This window comes from Sparus aurata, chromosome 18 (genome assembly GCF_900880675.1).
Source record: "Sparus aurata chromosome 18, fSpaAur1.1, whole genome shotgun sequence".
NCBI classification, from domain to species: domain Eukaryota; kingdom Metazoa; phylum Chordata; class Actinopteri; order Spariformes; family Sparidae; genus Sparus; species Sparus aurata.
This window is the reverse complement of record NC_044204.1, coordinates 26,467,709-26,485,270: the sequence shown is the minus strand read 5'-3', so window position 1 is coordinate 26,485,270 and position 17,562 is coordinate 26,467,709. Positions and strand designations below refer to the sequence as shown.

At 41.6% G+C, this 17,562-nt stretch overlaps 2 protein-coding genes across 2 annotated transcripts; both read right to left on the bottom strand.

Annotated features, from left to right (window-relative positions):
• Positions 1-6,760: 6,760 nt before the first annotated feature.
• On the bottom strand, positions 6,761-14,191 carry eef1g (eukaryotic translation elongation factor 1 gamma). Its single transcript, XM_030395933.1, has 10 exons — positions 14,054-14,191; positions 13,002-13,160; positions 12,720-12,783; positions 11,732-11,874; positions 11,410-11,553; positions 11,183-11,312; positions 10,479-10,683; positions 9,323-9,495; positions 7,699-7,823; positions 6,761-7,135 (listed from the first exon to the last, which is right to left on the bottom strand). The coding sequence occupies exons 1-10, from the start codon at positions 14,063-14,065 to the stop codon at positions 6,977-6,979; spliced, it is 1,314 nt and encodes a 437-aa protein (XP_030251793.1). The 5' UTR covers positions 14,066-14,191; the 3' UTR covers positions 6,761-6,976.
• A 105-nt stretch (positions 14,192-14,296) lies between these two features.
• polr2g (RNA polymerase II subunit G) lies at positions 14,297-17,553 on the bottom strand. Its single transcript, XM_030395935.1, has 8 exons — positions 17,314-17,553; positions 16,950-17,059; positions 16,332-16,491; positions 15,878-15,928; positions 15,712-15,777; positions 15,467-15,538; positions 15,268-15,301; positions 14,297-14,681 (listed from the first exon to the last, which is right to left on the bottom strand). Exons 1-8 carry the CDS (start codon positions 17,323-17,325, stop codon positions 14,668-14,670), a joined length of 519 nt encoding a protein of 172 aa, XP_030251795.1. The 5' UTR covers positions 17,326-17,553; the 3' UTR covers positions 14,297-14,667.
• Between the last annotated feature and the right edge of the window lie 9 nt (positions 17,554-17,562).

Here is a 17,562-nt window from a genome sequence, read left to right as displayed (position 1 = left end):
CACGGTTGGAATCTCACCCCAGTCAGTTTTTTTTAAGAGCGTTGAATGAATGTTGAATACTGAACGAGCGATACTGACTTTGGTTGGATACTTTCCCTTCCACTAGATTTAGGAGGGACATTTTGCATGTTTTACTCCACTGCATTCATTTTGCAAGTAGTTACTAGTTACTTTCTCTTATCGCAGAGCAGCTTCTCTCCCTCCAGGCTGTGAGAATCCTCAGTTCAACCTCAGCATTCCTCCATGAAAAATTGTTTAAATTTTAAGAATTCAACCCGCTGGCAAAACAGTAAGAATATCTAGACATATCTTCCTTGCTGATGGTCTCGTTTGGTTATTGGAGTCATACAAAGGCATTATTATTAAATTAAGGTTTCATAACAAGTTAAAAGTTCATTGCGGTACGTTTAAGTTAAATGATCTTAATACTTCTTCAATCACCATCATGATCCAATAAAACCATCTATAATGCAAGAGAAGCAGTTTCTAAAGGAACTGCGGTGTGAATGAGTTAGCATGTTGAATGTTTAAAAGCTAACCCCTAAACTGAAGTGCTGGCTTTAATTTGTGTGGAGAAGAAGTTGAAGGATTATGAAGAGTTGGAAAAAGTGGGAACTCGGATATTTGTTTAAAAATGGGATTGAATAATAATAAGGAATTTCCGTGTTAGGAGAAAAACTGTTGTGAATACAATACAGAAAGGGGCTTTTACTTGCTTTGATTTAGTTGATTAACTGTTTTCAGACGTATTTGAGGTAAATTCAAAATGTTAACCTCAAAAATTCTTTAAGATTCTAGAACCGAGTGAAAATCAACGTTTTTTGCTTCCCATTATTCGTTTTGCTCAAACCAAGGCGGGTGAAGCATTTGGCTCTAATTGGAAAATTCCTGACTTGTAAAATTGCTGCAAAACTTAAGGCTTCATATCCAGTATGTGAATCCAATTTAACTTGATTTAATCATCACTTATAATTGGATTTTCCTCATTTTCTTGGCAAATGAGTTCGAGCATAGAGCTGAAACAAAACAAGAGATCATGTCCCTGTTCACCAAGCCATCCAAAGGTTTATCCAAAACTTAATTACCACGTGCATCATTTGTTACGTCGTATGCAACGTGTTACCGTACATGTGATTTTGTGCTCTCCGGCACCCTGGAGCCGCACAAGTAAGCAGACCGCAAGCTGGGACGTCTCAAAACAAAGTGGACCCAAAGTAACCACTGAGAGCAGAGTGTGTCCATGGAGAGATTACAACTCCAAAGAAATCCCGGTCAGCTAATGACGGTGTGCAGTGCTCAAGATACACTATCTTACAACACACAGGTCACCCCGCCTGATATTTGCCATCGCCATAGTAACCCATCATTGGTAATCTGTTTGGAATTCCCCGCAGCGCGTGCTCCCTGACACACACACGCAACAAACACACAGCGATGATTCAGAAAGGCGAGCTGTTCCTTTGGTACAGAGAAGAATGTAAAGGGAAAAAGGGGAATCAGAGACAGACTGAATTGTGGTTTCCACTGCGAGTTGTGAGTCATGAACACGAGGGAGGGACGGAGAGGGAGAAAAAAAGAGAGACTATTCTGGGATGGCTGCCATGGCAACATAATAAGCAAAAGGGGGCAGGTACTTGCAGGGATGTTTCCATAGCAGTGCCCTGTGTGTGTATGGATAAATATCACATGCCGCAAAACAGTTTGTGACGTAGTGAGGAACTCTGCTCTACTTTGTCGCACAAGGTTTAGAATTGTTTTCTGAGGGAAGATGATACTCCACCCTTCCTGTTTCTCCATTACAGCCCGCGGCCTCTCTCTGTCTGTGGACCAGACGCATCTAAACAGACTGATGGCTGGAACACCTTTTCGCAGGTTCAGTCATGCCATTGCGGTCACCCTGCAGTCAGAAAAGTTGAGTTACTGAAAACTAACATTAGGTGTGTTACTAATGCCCATGTGTTTCAACATAGCAGGCCCCAGGACTGAGGTTACTCCACAGATCTGACGCATTCATGGAGAAAACTCACAGGAGGTGTGCTACCAACGCCCGCTCACTTCTTCGACACGCCAGCCGCCAGAGTGTTAAGCAACATCATAGATGTGACACATTCATGGGGAAACAGTAACACCTGTGTTTGCATCTGATTAGCCTACTGCTTCATCAGTTTCTCCTCGCTCCCACAATCCCTCACTGTTAACTGCCAGGAATTATTGATCCAAGGGAGTGATATGGGGTTTTGCAAGAGGTTCCCCTCCCTGTGTCTCACCACCCATCTGTTGTTGCTTCAACGCATGCAGATACCTTCCCTGAGCTGCACATTCCAGTCATAGCTGTAAATGTTCCAGCACTCCAACCCTTTCTTTGGATGGGATGTAAGCCGTTAACCGCCTGCAACAGCAAGTCAATACATGAAACGGCAATCACTCCTTTCACAATCAAGGGGTTGGGGGTACCTGGTTCTTCAGACAGCTCGTGCAGATCTAAAATGCCTCTTTCTCAATTGCAAGAAAATGTCTGTTAAATATACCTTTAAAAGAACTGAATTGATACCCTTTATTTTTATGAAAGTGACTCTCAATTGTGCGGATTTAAGTTCTCATACACACAAAGTGCCTATTTGTAACAAAGGGACTGCTGCAACTGTGTTTCATTAGAAGATAATGTTTACCCTGGGCCAACTTGAAGATTGAATGTTCAATACACACCCAAACCAGACAGTGGTTGCGCAGCTGTTATGACTAATATTTCCTATTGTTACTGCTGAATATCATTGGTAAATAGCGCATCAACTACAAGGACAACAAAGTAAATCAGTTGATATTATTATGTATTACATTTTTTTAGGTTTGTTTATCCAGGATAGAGATGAACATTTCTTCACTTGGTAGTCATGGTAGTGCGTATTATAGTTTTCCCTTAGTTTGACAACATCACTCCTCGTGCCCCACCTCCAGATTCTGGTAATATGAGCCAGAAGCAACTATGGGGTTTCATGTCCGAAAGAGCAGGGGCTGTCTGTTTTCCCTCCGCCGTACCTCTCCTCTCTTCCCTCGTGTCACGCACTTTCCTCTCCACTCTCACACTGGCAACCTCCGTCGCTGGGCGACACCAGCTCACAGAGAAAGAACCGATTAAGAGTCACTTCTCTAAACAACGGCTGTCACACTTCAGCTTTTGGATGGTACTTGCAGGCGTTGTTGGTTGCTTACATATGACTGATACGATCGTCTCGTCTCTCACAGCCTTCTTTAGCCATTTCCCCAGCAGCAGACTCACCTTTGACCTCCCTCATTCCATTCCAGTACTAAATTACAACACTGTGTTTTAGTGCCACAGAAAAATGCGCAGCTCACACCCATTTAAGTGCACCAATAGGAAAGAACGCCCCTCGCTCCGGAACTGAGGTTAAGATATGAAGGTCACTTTAGAATGAGGATATGCTGGGATGTATGCATTTCTGCGAAAGTGTGCACACTTCTCATTGTTCCTCCTCTGTTACATGTGTTAGTCCATCCTCGATCCGAGTCCTTACCCCTTCATTCGCATGTCCCTGACTGTAACGAAAATGCAAAGAGGAGACGCTCAAGGTGAAGTAGACCTCAAGTGCTGACTAAGGATCCATTTTCCTGCCCCCCTTCCTTTTGCTCAAGTTTAGTGTGTGTGTGTGTGTGTGTGTGTGTGTGTGTGTAAGTGTGTGTAAGTGGGAATTCAACCAAGCCCAACCCCAGTCTAGAGTCTAAGGAAAACTCCATAAAACTTTGAGGGTGGGACTGGATATGTGTGGTGACTTGGTGTTGTTACTATCCGCCTGGAGACGCCCCTACGACCGACTGACAATGCCTGCACACGCTTGCATTAGCTTTTAAGCCCAGACAGTGAAGCAGGGCTGTAAACATGTCTAACGGGGTAAGAAAATATCTATTTAAGGACTTTGCGGCCGCTGCTGCATCCGAAAAAAAAAATCTGCACATTCTACCATCTAATTATAACTGTCTGATTCTAGGCCTCAAAACGCTGAAACCATAGAAGAACTTCTCCGAGCTGTTTAGAGAAAAACTGTGTTGCACTTCAGCCTCGGACTCCCCCGGCTCTTCAACTCGCCTTTCCAAGCCCCCCCACCGACCACCTCGCTCTTTTCCAGATGTGCGTCTCGCACCACCAGATGCTCAGCACATGCATACCATGCCTTAAGCTCCTACAGGGGGGCTGACAGCCACACAGGGACCTTGTGCGGGGAAACAATACAGCCTCTCTCTGTGTTCCTCCCTCGACAGCAAGCACTCCTCACTGCTACGACTACTTTTAAGAATAACCCCCCACCCCACCCCACCCACACACACACCATCATCGCCGCTGCCGCCACCTCCCCTCACTTCCTCGTGCATGAACATAGAAAAATGTCCAGAAAGCAAGCAAGGACAGGGAGAGAGGAAGGAAAAAAGAAAGTCGTGAGTGTGTGGCCAAGAGAGAAATAAAGACCGGGGGGGGGGGAGGAAGGTTGGCAGGGCTGGAAGAGAAAATGTTGCTGTTGGCATAAATCTGCGTATTGTTCTTGTGGCTCGTTTTAGTTCAGCTTTTTAACTCTGAAATTACTCAACACAAATAAGGAGCAGAGTATTGTAGGGATATGATATTTCAGCTGCTGCATAGGAAGCTTCCCTCAAAAGCCTTAAAACAGCCTGTTGCCTCATCATATTAATTTAATCTTCTATTGCATGATGAGAAGTGTTCTTAACACCACTCCTTCAGCAGTCGAAGGGTTAGTGTTGCTATGCTGCCGGTGGACTTGGAGTTATTTGCCGAAGTTACGGCCCTCTTCCACCACGATCCACAGGATGGGTGAGTCATGCGTTCAAGGACTTGGGCGCTTCACTGTTGTGGGAACATTTCCATTTTCTGATTTCCATGAGACCACAGAACAAACTAAAATGGCCTCCCCGATTCAATTCAACACTATGGTGGAAGAAGGTTGCGGCAAAATGATGCTGAATCACACTTAGTAAGGGGGAAAATATGACAGATCTGACTCACTCCGGATGAGAATCCTTCCTTGCGCATGTCCTGTGAGAGTGTGTGTGTGTTAGAGAGAAAAAAGAGATCCACCCGAGATCTGCTCGACATTTATTAAGGCATGTTCAGTGATTAAACTGGGGTTGATTTAGCAAAAAACATCACAGTAATCTCAAAAAGTGACATCCACAGGTGACGTGAATTCAACGTATGGGCAGGTCCAGGTGTGCTGTTTTACCTGCAGCTGCTGTACATAGAACAAAACACACAATGAAGCAGCAAACAAAGAACCAGTTACAGCAGAAGTGAAAGCATTAGTCAGGATGCAGGTGTGGAAACAGTAAGCAATCAAAAGTGTTGTTGGGTGTGTCCGATTAAAAAAAAAAAAAGCTTTGTCGTTACAGTTCATTAATTCCACCTGGCACTGAAAGAAGTCATGTTAGTCCTTCGAACATTGTCCTCAATCATTTGGAAAGAAAGGAAATTAAAGTGTTTAGCTTCACAGAATCAGTCTGATGTAATAAAGACTGAATCTGTAAAACGTTTATTCCTCTTAATTCAAAGTTGTTTCTTCTTGATGATACAGACTTGCAGAAGTGCCCCTCGAAACATGCCATTTCTGCATTTGAGTGGGGTGTGGTCACACCACCCCACAGATATTTATATCGATGTGTCACATCGATGAGTCATTCAGAAGAAACACAACCTCAATTCACTTCATGTACCAACGTGCATTTATAAAATTCAATTCTAACTAAAAGATCCAGCATTTCAACAAAGTCTAAATATTTTGCAGATGGAAGTTTGTCAGGCATTTTATGTGCATATATAAAATGAGTTTGTACGTGGATTTAAACTTGAAGGCTTTTGGTTAAATACAAGATAAACTACAATTGTCTGACTTCACTTAGTGGAATAAAGTTTAGTTTTTTTATGACTCTTGGCGTTACTTTCAGATTTTATTTTATAGGTTTTGTTTCAGGCTTCTTCTGCTGGTGGAAGCAAAAGCAGTATCCTCACAAGAACCCGAATTTGAAACAGACAAAATTCTCATCTAAGTTTGAGAAAACCGCAGTGAGACCCAGTCATTTTCTCCCTCTGTTGGATGCTCGCCATTGAAAAAGCCCAACAGCTTTTAAATGTCAAGTCTTTGCCTGCCCTCTGCTGGGAGAAAAGAACACTGCACCCTGTTAAAAAATAGAACTGTTTGTAAGTGAGAAACAGCTGCTCCTTTGGGGACTAATTTAAGTGTTGTATACTCAAGTGTTCCAAGTGGGGATGCATGCTAAATGTATAACCCAGTCACAGAGAGTAAAAATGGAACACCATGTCTAGAATACCTTACAGTAACTTGATACCAAGCTGAACAGCATTGTTTTTCTGACCTCTTCTGGTTGAAAATGTCAACTGGAGACATCCAGCCACACCCTGCATCACTATTGGGTGTGGTCAAGTGTGCATTGTTGTACTGAGTGTCACGTAAACATGTCCATAACTGAGTGGCAAGGTTTATCACTTCCACTTTTGACTGGAGGTAAAAAAAATAAAGGCAAAAATTTCTACTGCCATTGCATTTCTGTGCAAATATGTTTTATTGGTCATGGAGTGCACTGACGTAAAGTCTTCATTTTGTCTCTCTGGGTGACACTCCAGGAAAAGATGTAAGAAATAAAATACCATTTATAGACTGGTAACCACTCAAAACATGTTTTTAAACACAAAGATCAAAGTCAGACCAAACACATCATATCCCATAGATGGCATTGTGGAAAATGCTTTATTTTCGCAGGTCAAAACAACAAAACCCAGTTTGGGGCCACTGAGAAAATTCACTCGTCTTCAAACACTGTCATTTTTGAGTCATTCTTGCAGTAAAGTAAGCACGTGGTGGCTGAAAGTCCATAGGTTTTAAGTGCTGGAAAAGCAGAAGCGCAGAGTGCTTTCATTCACTGCCCCCGTGTCCTCTCACTTGAAGACCTTGCCCTGGTTCACGGGTTTACCCACATGCTTGAATTCTCCTTCCCAGGCGAAGTACTCCTTTACCATGGTCTTGCACTCGTCGCTGTTTGGATCCAGTTTGCGCCAGTCATATGATTCGTAGTCGATCTGCCAGTCTGGAGACAGCTAGAACCGGAGAAACAATACGTTATTTGGATGTGAGCGCTTTTATTTCAAGGTTTGATGAACTGATGACCACAACTGTCAGATGAAAGTTTATCCAGTAGAAAATACTTGGACCATCACAGTGTGCACTGAAATGCAGAATATGAAAGTTGTGCTGTGTATGACGAATTTTACATTCAACATCTACTCAACCACCATTAAAGTACAGCAGCACAGACACCCATCAACCTACAACATTCAATTCTTTGATACAGTTTGTGCCCATAGCATGAACCAGCCATTTACTCACTGACACCGAGATGACTGGGATGAATATGGTCTCAGGTTTCTCTACCCCTGTGAGATTAAGACTTTGTGCCATGATTGGACACTGCCTTTGCCAAATGACAGGGGACTGTCAACTAAACCCCAAGATTAAACTAACACGTTGGTTCTTCCAAGTGTTTCATAAAGACATGAATGACTGCCCAGACCATTTTGTCCAAAAACAGGCAGTGAATGCCTGAGTGTGGGGATGTTGTCAATTCATTTAAGGAAAATGAGTTGACCTCTCAAATACTTACAGTGAAGGCAAGTTCCTGGCCTCTGAAGACCCAGATGCCAGAGATGCTGCTGTCGTTGTTGCCGCCAAACAAGAGGACACTGGCGAAGGCATTCTTTCGGAGTTTGTCCAGGCGCTGGAACATACCTGTGAAGAGCAGACAATTTAATCAATAGAAAACAAGTCCCAACAGAAGGAAACATAGAAAATTGTTTTATCACCATTGTTAAAAAAAAAAAAAAAAAAAAAAAAAAAGTGGTTTCAAGAAGTTTCTTAATTTGATGCCGACCTTTTCAGAAGTAGCAGTTTTGTCTTTGAGTAATAACACAGTAGTCTAAGATTAGTTTTTTTTGTGCCCATAGCATGAACCAGCCTTTTCCTCACTGACAGAGATGACTGGGATGAATATGGTCTCAAGTTTCTCTTCCCCTGTCAGATTAAGACTTGGTGCCATGATCGGACACTGCCTTGCCCAAAGACAGGGGACTGCCGTTTTCTCTGAAGAGGGGCAATTACCAATTTACGTACTGTCTCGTTTGTGGTTAACTTTAGACAAGGAGCTGCTGAGTTTCTTTAAATATATTATTCCCCAAGACGAGCACTGGCTTGAGTTGCAACCAAATCGTGTTTTCTTACGCGCTAGTCACACAACATGACTTTCAAAAGACACCAGATTGCTGTATAGTTTACACAACTGAGACTTGTAATCAGGGAGTCTGAGTCATGATTGCACACTACATGAGTGATCAGTGTCAGGGGATTCTATTACAATGTCTTTCACAGGAGGGATACCAGACAAGCCCGTCAAGCCTCCGAAATACGTTTAGTCAAGAAACCTCATGTAACGAGATGAGAAATTGGTAATCAAGGTTTTGCTTTCTTTCGCTGCAGTAGTGACACACACACAGAATAGTGAGTGATTCAAGGGATGGGGATATGCATCATCATGTCAGTTACCATTGTTCTGCAGCAAGAGTCTGAAGTAAATGTACTCACACTGAAACATAGATGTCCACTCGTATTGTGGTTCAGCACAGATGACATGGCTACAAATACTGAAAGGTTTGTGTATGGCAATATATTCTGGTAGAAATTGTACTGCCCCTCCACACAAATAGTTGCATAAAGAAAAGGGCTAGACAAACTACTGCAGATGGCAGCAGAGAGGTGCCTTGTTGCACGGATCCCTTGTGCGTCCAGATATTTAGTCTGCTTGATATCTTTCAGACGTCTGTGACACATCGCTGAGCTCTCAGATCATGTCTTTGAACAGTTCACACAGTGATTTCAGTGCCGATGACACTGCTTTGCCTCGAATCTGGGGGCTTTTTTCTGCTATTCAAAAAAAAAAAACTTTGGTGAGGAGGAAAATCAGGTCTACAATCCTTTCATGATCTTTTTTGACTACCGGAGCCACACAACTGATTTAAAAGAGAAAGCTGACACAAAACAATCACACTTTAGGCCTATGGGAGAGGTCTACCAAGTCTAACACATAATTATTTAAAATTGAGGCACATGATGTACAAGTCCATAAAAAAAAAAAGGGGGGGGGGGCTGTTCAGTGTACTCACTTTGCTTCTCTAGACTAATTTAAAGGCCGCAGATCCAAGGTGTTGGGTAAAGGGGCAGCTGTCAAGTCTCACCTGTAATAAGGTTGCAGCTCTTGAAGGTCTGTTCAAGCTCGTCTGGGTATTTGTACTGGCAATACCAGATTGAGTACCCCTCACGGTCAAAGTGCTCCCAGAAGTGGGGGATGGCTACTGTCAGGGTGTCCTCGTTGGAATACTTTCTCTTGAACTCGTCCATGACAAATGCACTAAAGAGAAGGAGGGAGATGGATTAGGTCATATAATTCTGTCTGTACAGACAAAAATGAGGTGACAGGAGAAACGACTAAACAATTGCAGTCTGCCACCTTAAAGCCCACATTATAGGAGTGAAGTTTAATAAAAAAAAATAAATTAAAAAAAACACTCACATGCTACAGAAAACATTCAGAACCTAGCCCATCTTGCAGAGATGGGTTTTCATAGCCATAATTAATATTTTGAGTTTCAGTGTGCCCATAGCATGAACCAGCCTTTTACTCACTAAACAGAGACGACTGGGATGAATATGGTCTCAAGTTTCTCTTCCCCTGTCAGATTAAGACTTGGTGCCATGATTGGACACCGCCTTGCCCAAAGACAGGGGACTGCCTGTGTCTTCCCCAGCAGGAGATTCATGATTGTGCGTTTGGCATTTGGGCCAGCAGAACACCAAACGCACATTTAATCTGACAACAGGCGTCGTTTCTCTATGTTTATTGGTTGAATGACATGTTTCCTCACAAGGATGTGGAACAGGCTCAAGTTAAGTTTTCTCTCATTAAGTTGTGTGTCAGGTGTCAACCACAGATTACCAATATAAACCCCACCGTATTAAAATAGTGGCGCAAATAACATGTAACACACAATTTCTATTTAAAAAGATATTTTGTTAGAAGCTTATTGGGCCTATGGTCTGCAGACCACACAGCTTTTACTGTGAGCAAATAAATGGTCAATACACCATTGAATTCTTCAAGAGCTCCCTGGAAAGTCAATCTACTCCACCCACTGATAAGCAGCCCTTTCAAGTAGAGGGGATGTACTCAGGAGGAAATAATCTGCTGAAGTAATTAGCGCAAATTAAAAAAAAAAAGCAACTACTGGTTTTAATGGCAACCATTGGTCTATGCTGATTCAAATACCTAAAAATTGTCAATATAAAATTTGCATACCAAAACAAGCACTGTAGACAAGTACACCATCTTTCTACCTCTTTGGCAGGGCTGCAAATGGGTCCTTGGCTTTGGGCTCAGCAGCCAAAGCAGCATCACAGTCGTCCATCTCCTCTTCTGGGGCAGGCTTCTTCTCTTCCTTCTTCTTTTCCTTCTTCTCCTGGGGCTTGGCTGCCTCCTTTCCTCCCTTCTCCTTCTTAGGAGGGGTCTCTTTCTTGGGCTGCATCTCAGCAAACTTCTTGGCTGAAGGAACAAAAAACAACATGTTTTCAGTTAAATGTTCTATGATCCAACTTTGGTTTTCTACCCTCTGGAACCAATCTCTGGCTAGGATTTTGGAGATTGTGAAATACTGCAAGCAACGACATTTATTGAAAGGGGAATTTGCCTGAAAGTAATTCAGTCTTACATTTATATTATCACACTAATGATTCAGTAAATAAGTGTACACCCAGGGTTTGACAAACGGCATCTAAATCATTTAGTGCAATCCTTTCAACAGTTACTTCCTTTAGACATTGTTAAATATAATACAGCCTTTCCAAAAGATGAGTGAAATTAGTGTAAACAATTAAGGGAAAGCAGAAAATCAGGTTGCATGTAAAAATTATTTGGCAAGGTGCACTGCTATACATTCGCATGTCGTTTTAGATGCTTTCATTTCATCCTTTAAAAGACATCCTCCAGCAACCAGCTGTGTGCTCAGTACACATGTCTCTTGGTCTCTTTGCTGGGGACTCACCATCAAACTGGGCCATCTTTTCACACAGCTTAACCTCCCCAAGGATAGCCTTGAACTGGGGCTGGTTAACACAGGTGGTAAACCAGCGAGTCACGTTGGGGTAAGGCTGACGGAAAGAAGGCTCAAGGACCTACAAGGACAGAGAGGTGTTAAGAGCCTTGTGGAGAGCAACTTGACTCCAATATCATGACAGAATAAGTGTTTTATTTTAGCTGTATGAGACAAACCTGTTTGTAGAGCCAGATCATGGAGCAGGCTACTGTGATGTCAGCGAGGCTGATCCTCTCTCCCACCAGGAAGGTACGGGTGGTCAGGTGTTGGTTTAGTACTGTAAGTGCCCTCTTCACGTCCTCCTTGGCCTGCTCTGTGGCCTGGACAGAGACAGACGAATGACTACACAGAATTACATAATATATACTATACATGGTCAAGTGCCAGGTCTCAATTACAGGGTGCTGCACTATGGCCAACTGAAACTGCCAGCGACCTTGCATACCACAGCTACCAAATAATACTTTTAAGTGTTTAGGTTGATGGGAAAATGCAAACCTGCTTGTTGAACTGCATGATTCCCAGAGTGGGGAAGACCCATGCGCTGGCAGGAGGGATGATCTCTGAGTCAGCGAAGCTCACCCACTGCAGTACCTGGGCTGCAGCCTGGGGAGTGGCACCACGCAGGGCATCATTGCTCACTGTAGTGGAAAGAATTTATAAAAAATAGATTAAAATCATTAAGTTCTCCAGTAATTCCCACCAATTGTGAATCATACCAATATGCCTCACAATATGACTCGCCAATATTTTATAGCCCTGAGAAAGTTGTTTTTGTGGCATTAACCATTTCAGTACTACTGTACGCCCATAAAAAAGAAAAAAGCTTGCGGACAGTTACAAGTGCAGACTTGTCACAGTCTGATGTAATACTGCCTCAGTGCAACACTCACTTCAAACATTTAACTTGTCAGGTAGAACAATGTTTTAGGTGTGTAGCGACCCACATGTTGCACATGCCCAGCACACCCATGTGAAGCACAGCCTTATAGTCTTTCTCCACTATGAAGAATCTAAATTTCTGCTCTGACAAAGACCATTAGATAAAGTGACTTGCAAGTGCACCAATTTGATAATGAATTGCCACTTACAAAAAAAAACAAAAAAAAAACAGCTACACTGCAGTTCTCTTATCAGACCAGCTGAGACTGCATTTTTTGTAATATTGTGCCCATAGCATGAACCAGCCTTTTACTCACTAAAACAGAGACGACTGGGATGAATATGGTATCATATTCCTCTTCCCCTGTCAGATTAAGACTTGGTGCCATGACTGGACACTGCCTTGCCCAATGACAGGGGATCACTCATTTTCCCCAGAGGGAGGGATGGATTCCTGATTGACACCACAAGTGTTCATGGAAAAATGTTGAACCTAGTAATATTTACTCTTTATGACTTAAGGTGAACTATAATTGACCTTTTCAATGACTTACTAAATTGACAATGCATATAAACTTAAATAGTTAGTAAATATCAAACTTACAGTAGTAAGCAATGGCATTACTCTCAAACAGACAGAGGCCGTCATCTCCCTGGTAGGCGGGTACCTGAAGAAGATGGCAGATTTCAAGATATAACATGAAGCATGTTTGCAATCACACACACACACACAGACATATGTAGGCATAGTCCAAAAAAAAAAAATAAAAATAAAAATCAGCTCTTCTACCCAGTTAGATTTAACTAGCAGTCACCGATCACCTACATTCACAAGGAAACAAGAGACACTGAACACTAAAGTCCCAACTGGATCATTTGCGCTTACCTTGCCCAGAGGGAAGTTGTTGAGGAAGGCAGGAGTACGGTTTGTCTGCCCGAAGGTGAAGGCAGGGGGGTTGCTGGCAACTTTGAGGCGAGCACCACTGTACTGGGCTGCAATCTGGGCCTTGAAGGCCCGCCAGTTCTCTGGATACGTGTACAGAGTCTGGAAAGAGGGGAGAGGAAACAGTTATTTAACTATAAACATCTCATTTGAACATGTGAGCAATTTTTTGTGAGCAGGTTGGCATACATTAAAAATCTAAGAGGGATGAGCACATGTCAATTTCTCACCAATGGAAAACCAATCATACAACTGGCTCTGTACAACAGTTTTTCTTACTATAAATACAGCAGCGTATCTGGGGAAAGAGTTTCAGCAGATGCAGATACATTTCCTGCTAGCGCGAGTTAAACTCAGTTTTCAGAGTTCAGGACAAATAAAACGATGGTTACCAGATCAGGATGCTCTACCATTTAAACGGATTGGTCACGCTTAACACAGTGAAGCTGGAGGGTTGTTCGATACAACATGTGCCAAAAACTAAGTCCAACTGTGCCTTGTAACCCAAGTAGAGGCAAATTCAGTTATATTCACGTGGCTTTTTACTTGCTTTAAATGCTAATGCTAGCCATCACTACCGGCACCATTACCACGGTCTTCATGTACCTAGTTTTTAACTGTTCTGCCAAACACTGGTTCCACTAAGCTCCACATAAACAGGATACAAGAACCACCGCTTAACGAAAACATTCATAACTATGACAATAACTCTCCACAGCTTGAAAAAGCAAGAGGTAACGTGGCACAAGCCTGGGCCAGCAGAGGGGCGTCATTCACCGAATGCTACGTCAGGATAGCAAGAGCTAACACCAGCTACAGTGGACACTGAATGAAATTCTTTGTAAATAAAGCCTGCAGCGGCTACAGAACAGGTCGAGGGAAGGGTTCACGATTAAAGCTGGTGGGCACGAGTGCAGATGGGACTGATTTTCGTCGGATTGTGCCGGGAAAGTACAAGGAAAACGCATACTGGGCCATCTCTCCATCTTACTCACCCCTGCCGCCATCTTCAGGACGAGAGAAAGAAAGAACGAGGGGCGCGCTGACGTATTTACGTCCACAAGACGTGCGCGCCCATTACATTTCCGCGTTCACGTTGCGCCTCATCTTTTGTGCTGACGGGGTGAGGCTGATCCACACTACAAAACATCTGATTGGATTTAAAGATTACTTTTTCAGATAAAAAAAAAATATTAACAGATTGAGATATGATAATATATGGTAAAGATACAAACATATAAGACCAAATGAAAATACTTTATTACAGTCAAGTACAAAACAAACAGAAAACAATAACAAAATGTAGAGGAGATGGAAATTATGAATTATACAAACTGTAAAGTAATAATATTAGCTACTTTAGGGTCATCATATGCTGCTGTCAATTCAGCAAGCATTGTGTTCGCTACATTTTGTTTTACCCTTACACCAGCTCCAATAAAAACCTAGAAATGTAGGCTTTACACCATTAAAATGATGAAGCTATGGGGGCTTCACCACTTTCCACAACAGTTTATCAATCAGTGTACAAAAAGATTCATTTTAACAAAAGCTTAACTAGACTACTACATAGAATGTCCTGTATGAAATGTGTTCCCCCTGGGGCAAATCAGCTCACAAGTCCTGGGAATGAAATACAGAGGGAAAGTTTAATGATCAATCCCAAAACAGAAAATAAAACATGTTTATAAAGCAGGTCATACACTGCACAGCTAGAATTGATCCATTGCAACCACAGACACCAAATCGAAGCAATGAATGTTTTACTTTATTGTGCAGAATAGACACAAAGAGGTTAAATAAATCTATGTACGCTATTTTATCAATTCATGCCTGTCCAACGAACATATCTGTCACCTAGGGCTGTTAAATATATAAATATTATATTGATGTTGTGATATGAGACCAGGTATTGTCGAACATGTTGTATATTTTAATACTGTGATATGGCAAGGGTTGTCTTTTCTTGGTTGTAGAAGCTGAATTACAGTAAAGTGATGGAATTTTCTGAACTACAGCTATTCTAAAATTTGTCTTTACCCATTTAGTCACATTGTTTTGTTATTCATCAGAAATCTCACTACTAATATTTTGTTAACACACGAATACTGTACAGTTTTGTAACAACATTGATAGAGGTGTTTTTTGGTCAAAAATAATATGGAGCCCTATTACCATATGTATTAATAATTTTCTATGTAGTACTCACCCAGGTAATCATCCATGAGAGACCCAATGGCGAACTAAAAAAAACAAGGGAAACATGTGTTACAAAACATCATTCCTATAAGCTACTGTGTACAATCTTAGAAATAGCGGCACACTTTCTTCTTGTTATTTTTGCCTGTATCTGGGTAAAATATAGAGCTCATCATTAAAAAAACACAATGAAGAAACAAAACACTTACAATGTCATTCTTGTCCACTCTTGTCCCCACAATCTTCAGCCGGATCTCATCATCTTGCTGGATTACAATGTCCTTGAAAAGAAGAGAAGAAACACAACTTTAAATTCAACGCTTGGCAACAGTAAATGACAGGAGAAGAAGAGCAGTAAGCAGCATCCTTACTACTTTGCATACTGAATGTATAACATCATACTTTTTTTCTAAACCTTTGGCTGGTAATAAGAAAGAACATTAAATATTCTCACCTCATCAACTGTCTTATAACAGGGAGGATTAGAGTTGGGGTCAAACTCCATTTCTGAGGGGATGGACTGCAAAAAGAAAAGATTACACTCATGAGATGATATAATTTCAAAGTCGTATAAAAGCTGACCAATTCACGCACCAACTATACACGGTAAAGTGACTCACATGGCGAGAGATGAAGCAAGACATGGGCCCAATTTCTGTGAACAGTCCAACCTGCAAGAAACATTTTCCATTATCAGTTATCACTTCATATTCAAAACATCAACAGAGGCATAAACTCTTCTCTGAAAGCACAATTAATGAGAAACCTTGTAAATTGTTAACTTCAACAGTAGAAATTTTACTTATTCTTAGGCATGAGCCAATACATAATACAAGTATGTTTTTGTACGAATATCTTGGTCACGTTATCTTTAAAATTGATAAAATCTATATCTTTAAGTATATAGTTTCACTACATAATTAAATGGAACAGAGTATAAAGCTGAGTTCTGGCCATTAAATAACCAGTTCGATTATTTGTTATAAAAAATGGCTGCTGGTGGCAATCTTTGGGGACAAACCAAAGAGGGAATAAATATCAGATTTCATACATCCTTCATCATACAACCCTCACCTTGTTGACCTGAGTGACCACGGCGTCCACCACTTCCCCTTTAAATGGGCGGAACACAATGGCCTTGTACTTGACTGGGTAAAGGACAAACCCTCTCCCCGGCTGGATTACACCTGCCCCGATGTTGTCAATGGTGGTGACTGCGATGACAAAACCATACCTGAAGGGGAAACATAAATAAATGAACAACATGCAGCAATATGTTGATACTGCCATGATGGCTTGAAGTAGTTCCTTTGGTTCTTCAGTGGGTTTTTTGTTGTTGTTGTTTTAATATTGCCAATCTAAAACTCACACTTTTAAGCATCATTTTCCAAAGTCAAAGTTTTCAAAATCACCAAACATAGCATGATGAATTTCTCAAAAAGCACCAACAATCCTTTTACAAATAACACCAGAATGTTTCTGTCACATTTGTCAAACTAGATAGATAGATAGATAGATAGATAGATAGATAGATAGATAGATAAGTGTCTGTTATTTTGGACTTAAGCAACATCTGATCCGACTTAAAATGTCTCACTGCCACAGCCCGTGTACCTCTTAACCAATACGCTAAAACAGAAAAAACGAGTCATTGGATGCAAGTACACATAGTTGAGTCTTGCAGCCACTCACTTGCCAGTGCAGGTACCCTCCACTTCTGTGAAAAGCTTTTGCTTCACAGTGTTGAGGAGGTTAGGACCAAAGTACCTCGGATGGAGCAAGATCTCATGCTCCAAAGAAATCTGTGAACAGAAAAAATACGTGAATTGTAAAACCAGCGTAAAACAGGTCATTTATAGTTTTACATTATTAATTAACCAGGTGATGCTGCGGGTGCGCTTAATAAACAACGCGGAGTGGTTTTGAAAAGTTTTGTCCAGCTACATTAGCTAGCTATGCTAACACAACCCCATCATGCTAAGCACTCGCTGACTAAGAAAACATTCATACACTACTACCAGCCAGCACTCACACGAGGAATATTACACATACTTACATGGTAAAACATTGCTGTTATAATGTTCTACCAGTACTTGATTATGTTTCTTGTTTTGATGAATTATCCAAAAATGTGCATCCACTTAATGAATGGCAGCCAGATGCTTGTTCGCCAAGATTTCATTTCCGGGTCAGAGGATGGTGAGTGTTTTTGTTGCCCTGGGTGCTGTCTCTCAGGGAGACATGCACCGGCACATACTCATAAAAACAACAGGTCTAACCTTATTACACTGAATTAAATCATTTT

Excerpts from the sequence above, each read along its gene's own strand:
- eef1g (XM_030395933.1), bottom strand. Across the intron at positions 11,875-12,719 it reads TAATGCCATTGCTTACTACT|TGAGCAATGATGCCCTGCGT; the intron begins GTAAGTTTGATA and ends TTTCCACTACAG. Across the intron at positions 11,554-11,731 it reads TCATGCAGTTCAACAAGCAG|GCCACAGAGCAGGCCAAGGA; the intron begins GTTTGCATTTTC and ends GTCTCTGTCCAG.
- polr2g (XM_030395935.1), bottom strand. Across the intron at positions 15,929-16,331 it reads TGGTCACTCAGGTCAACAAG|GTTGGACTGTTCACAGAAAT; the intron begins GTGAGGGTTGTA and ends TGTTTCTTGCAG. Across the intron at positions 15,539-15,711 it reads GTTATAAGACAGTTGATGAG|GACATTGTAATCCAGCAAGA; the intron begins GTGAGAATATTT and ends CTTCTTTTCAAG.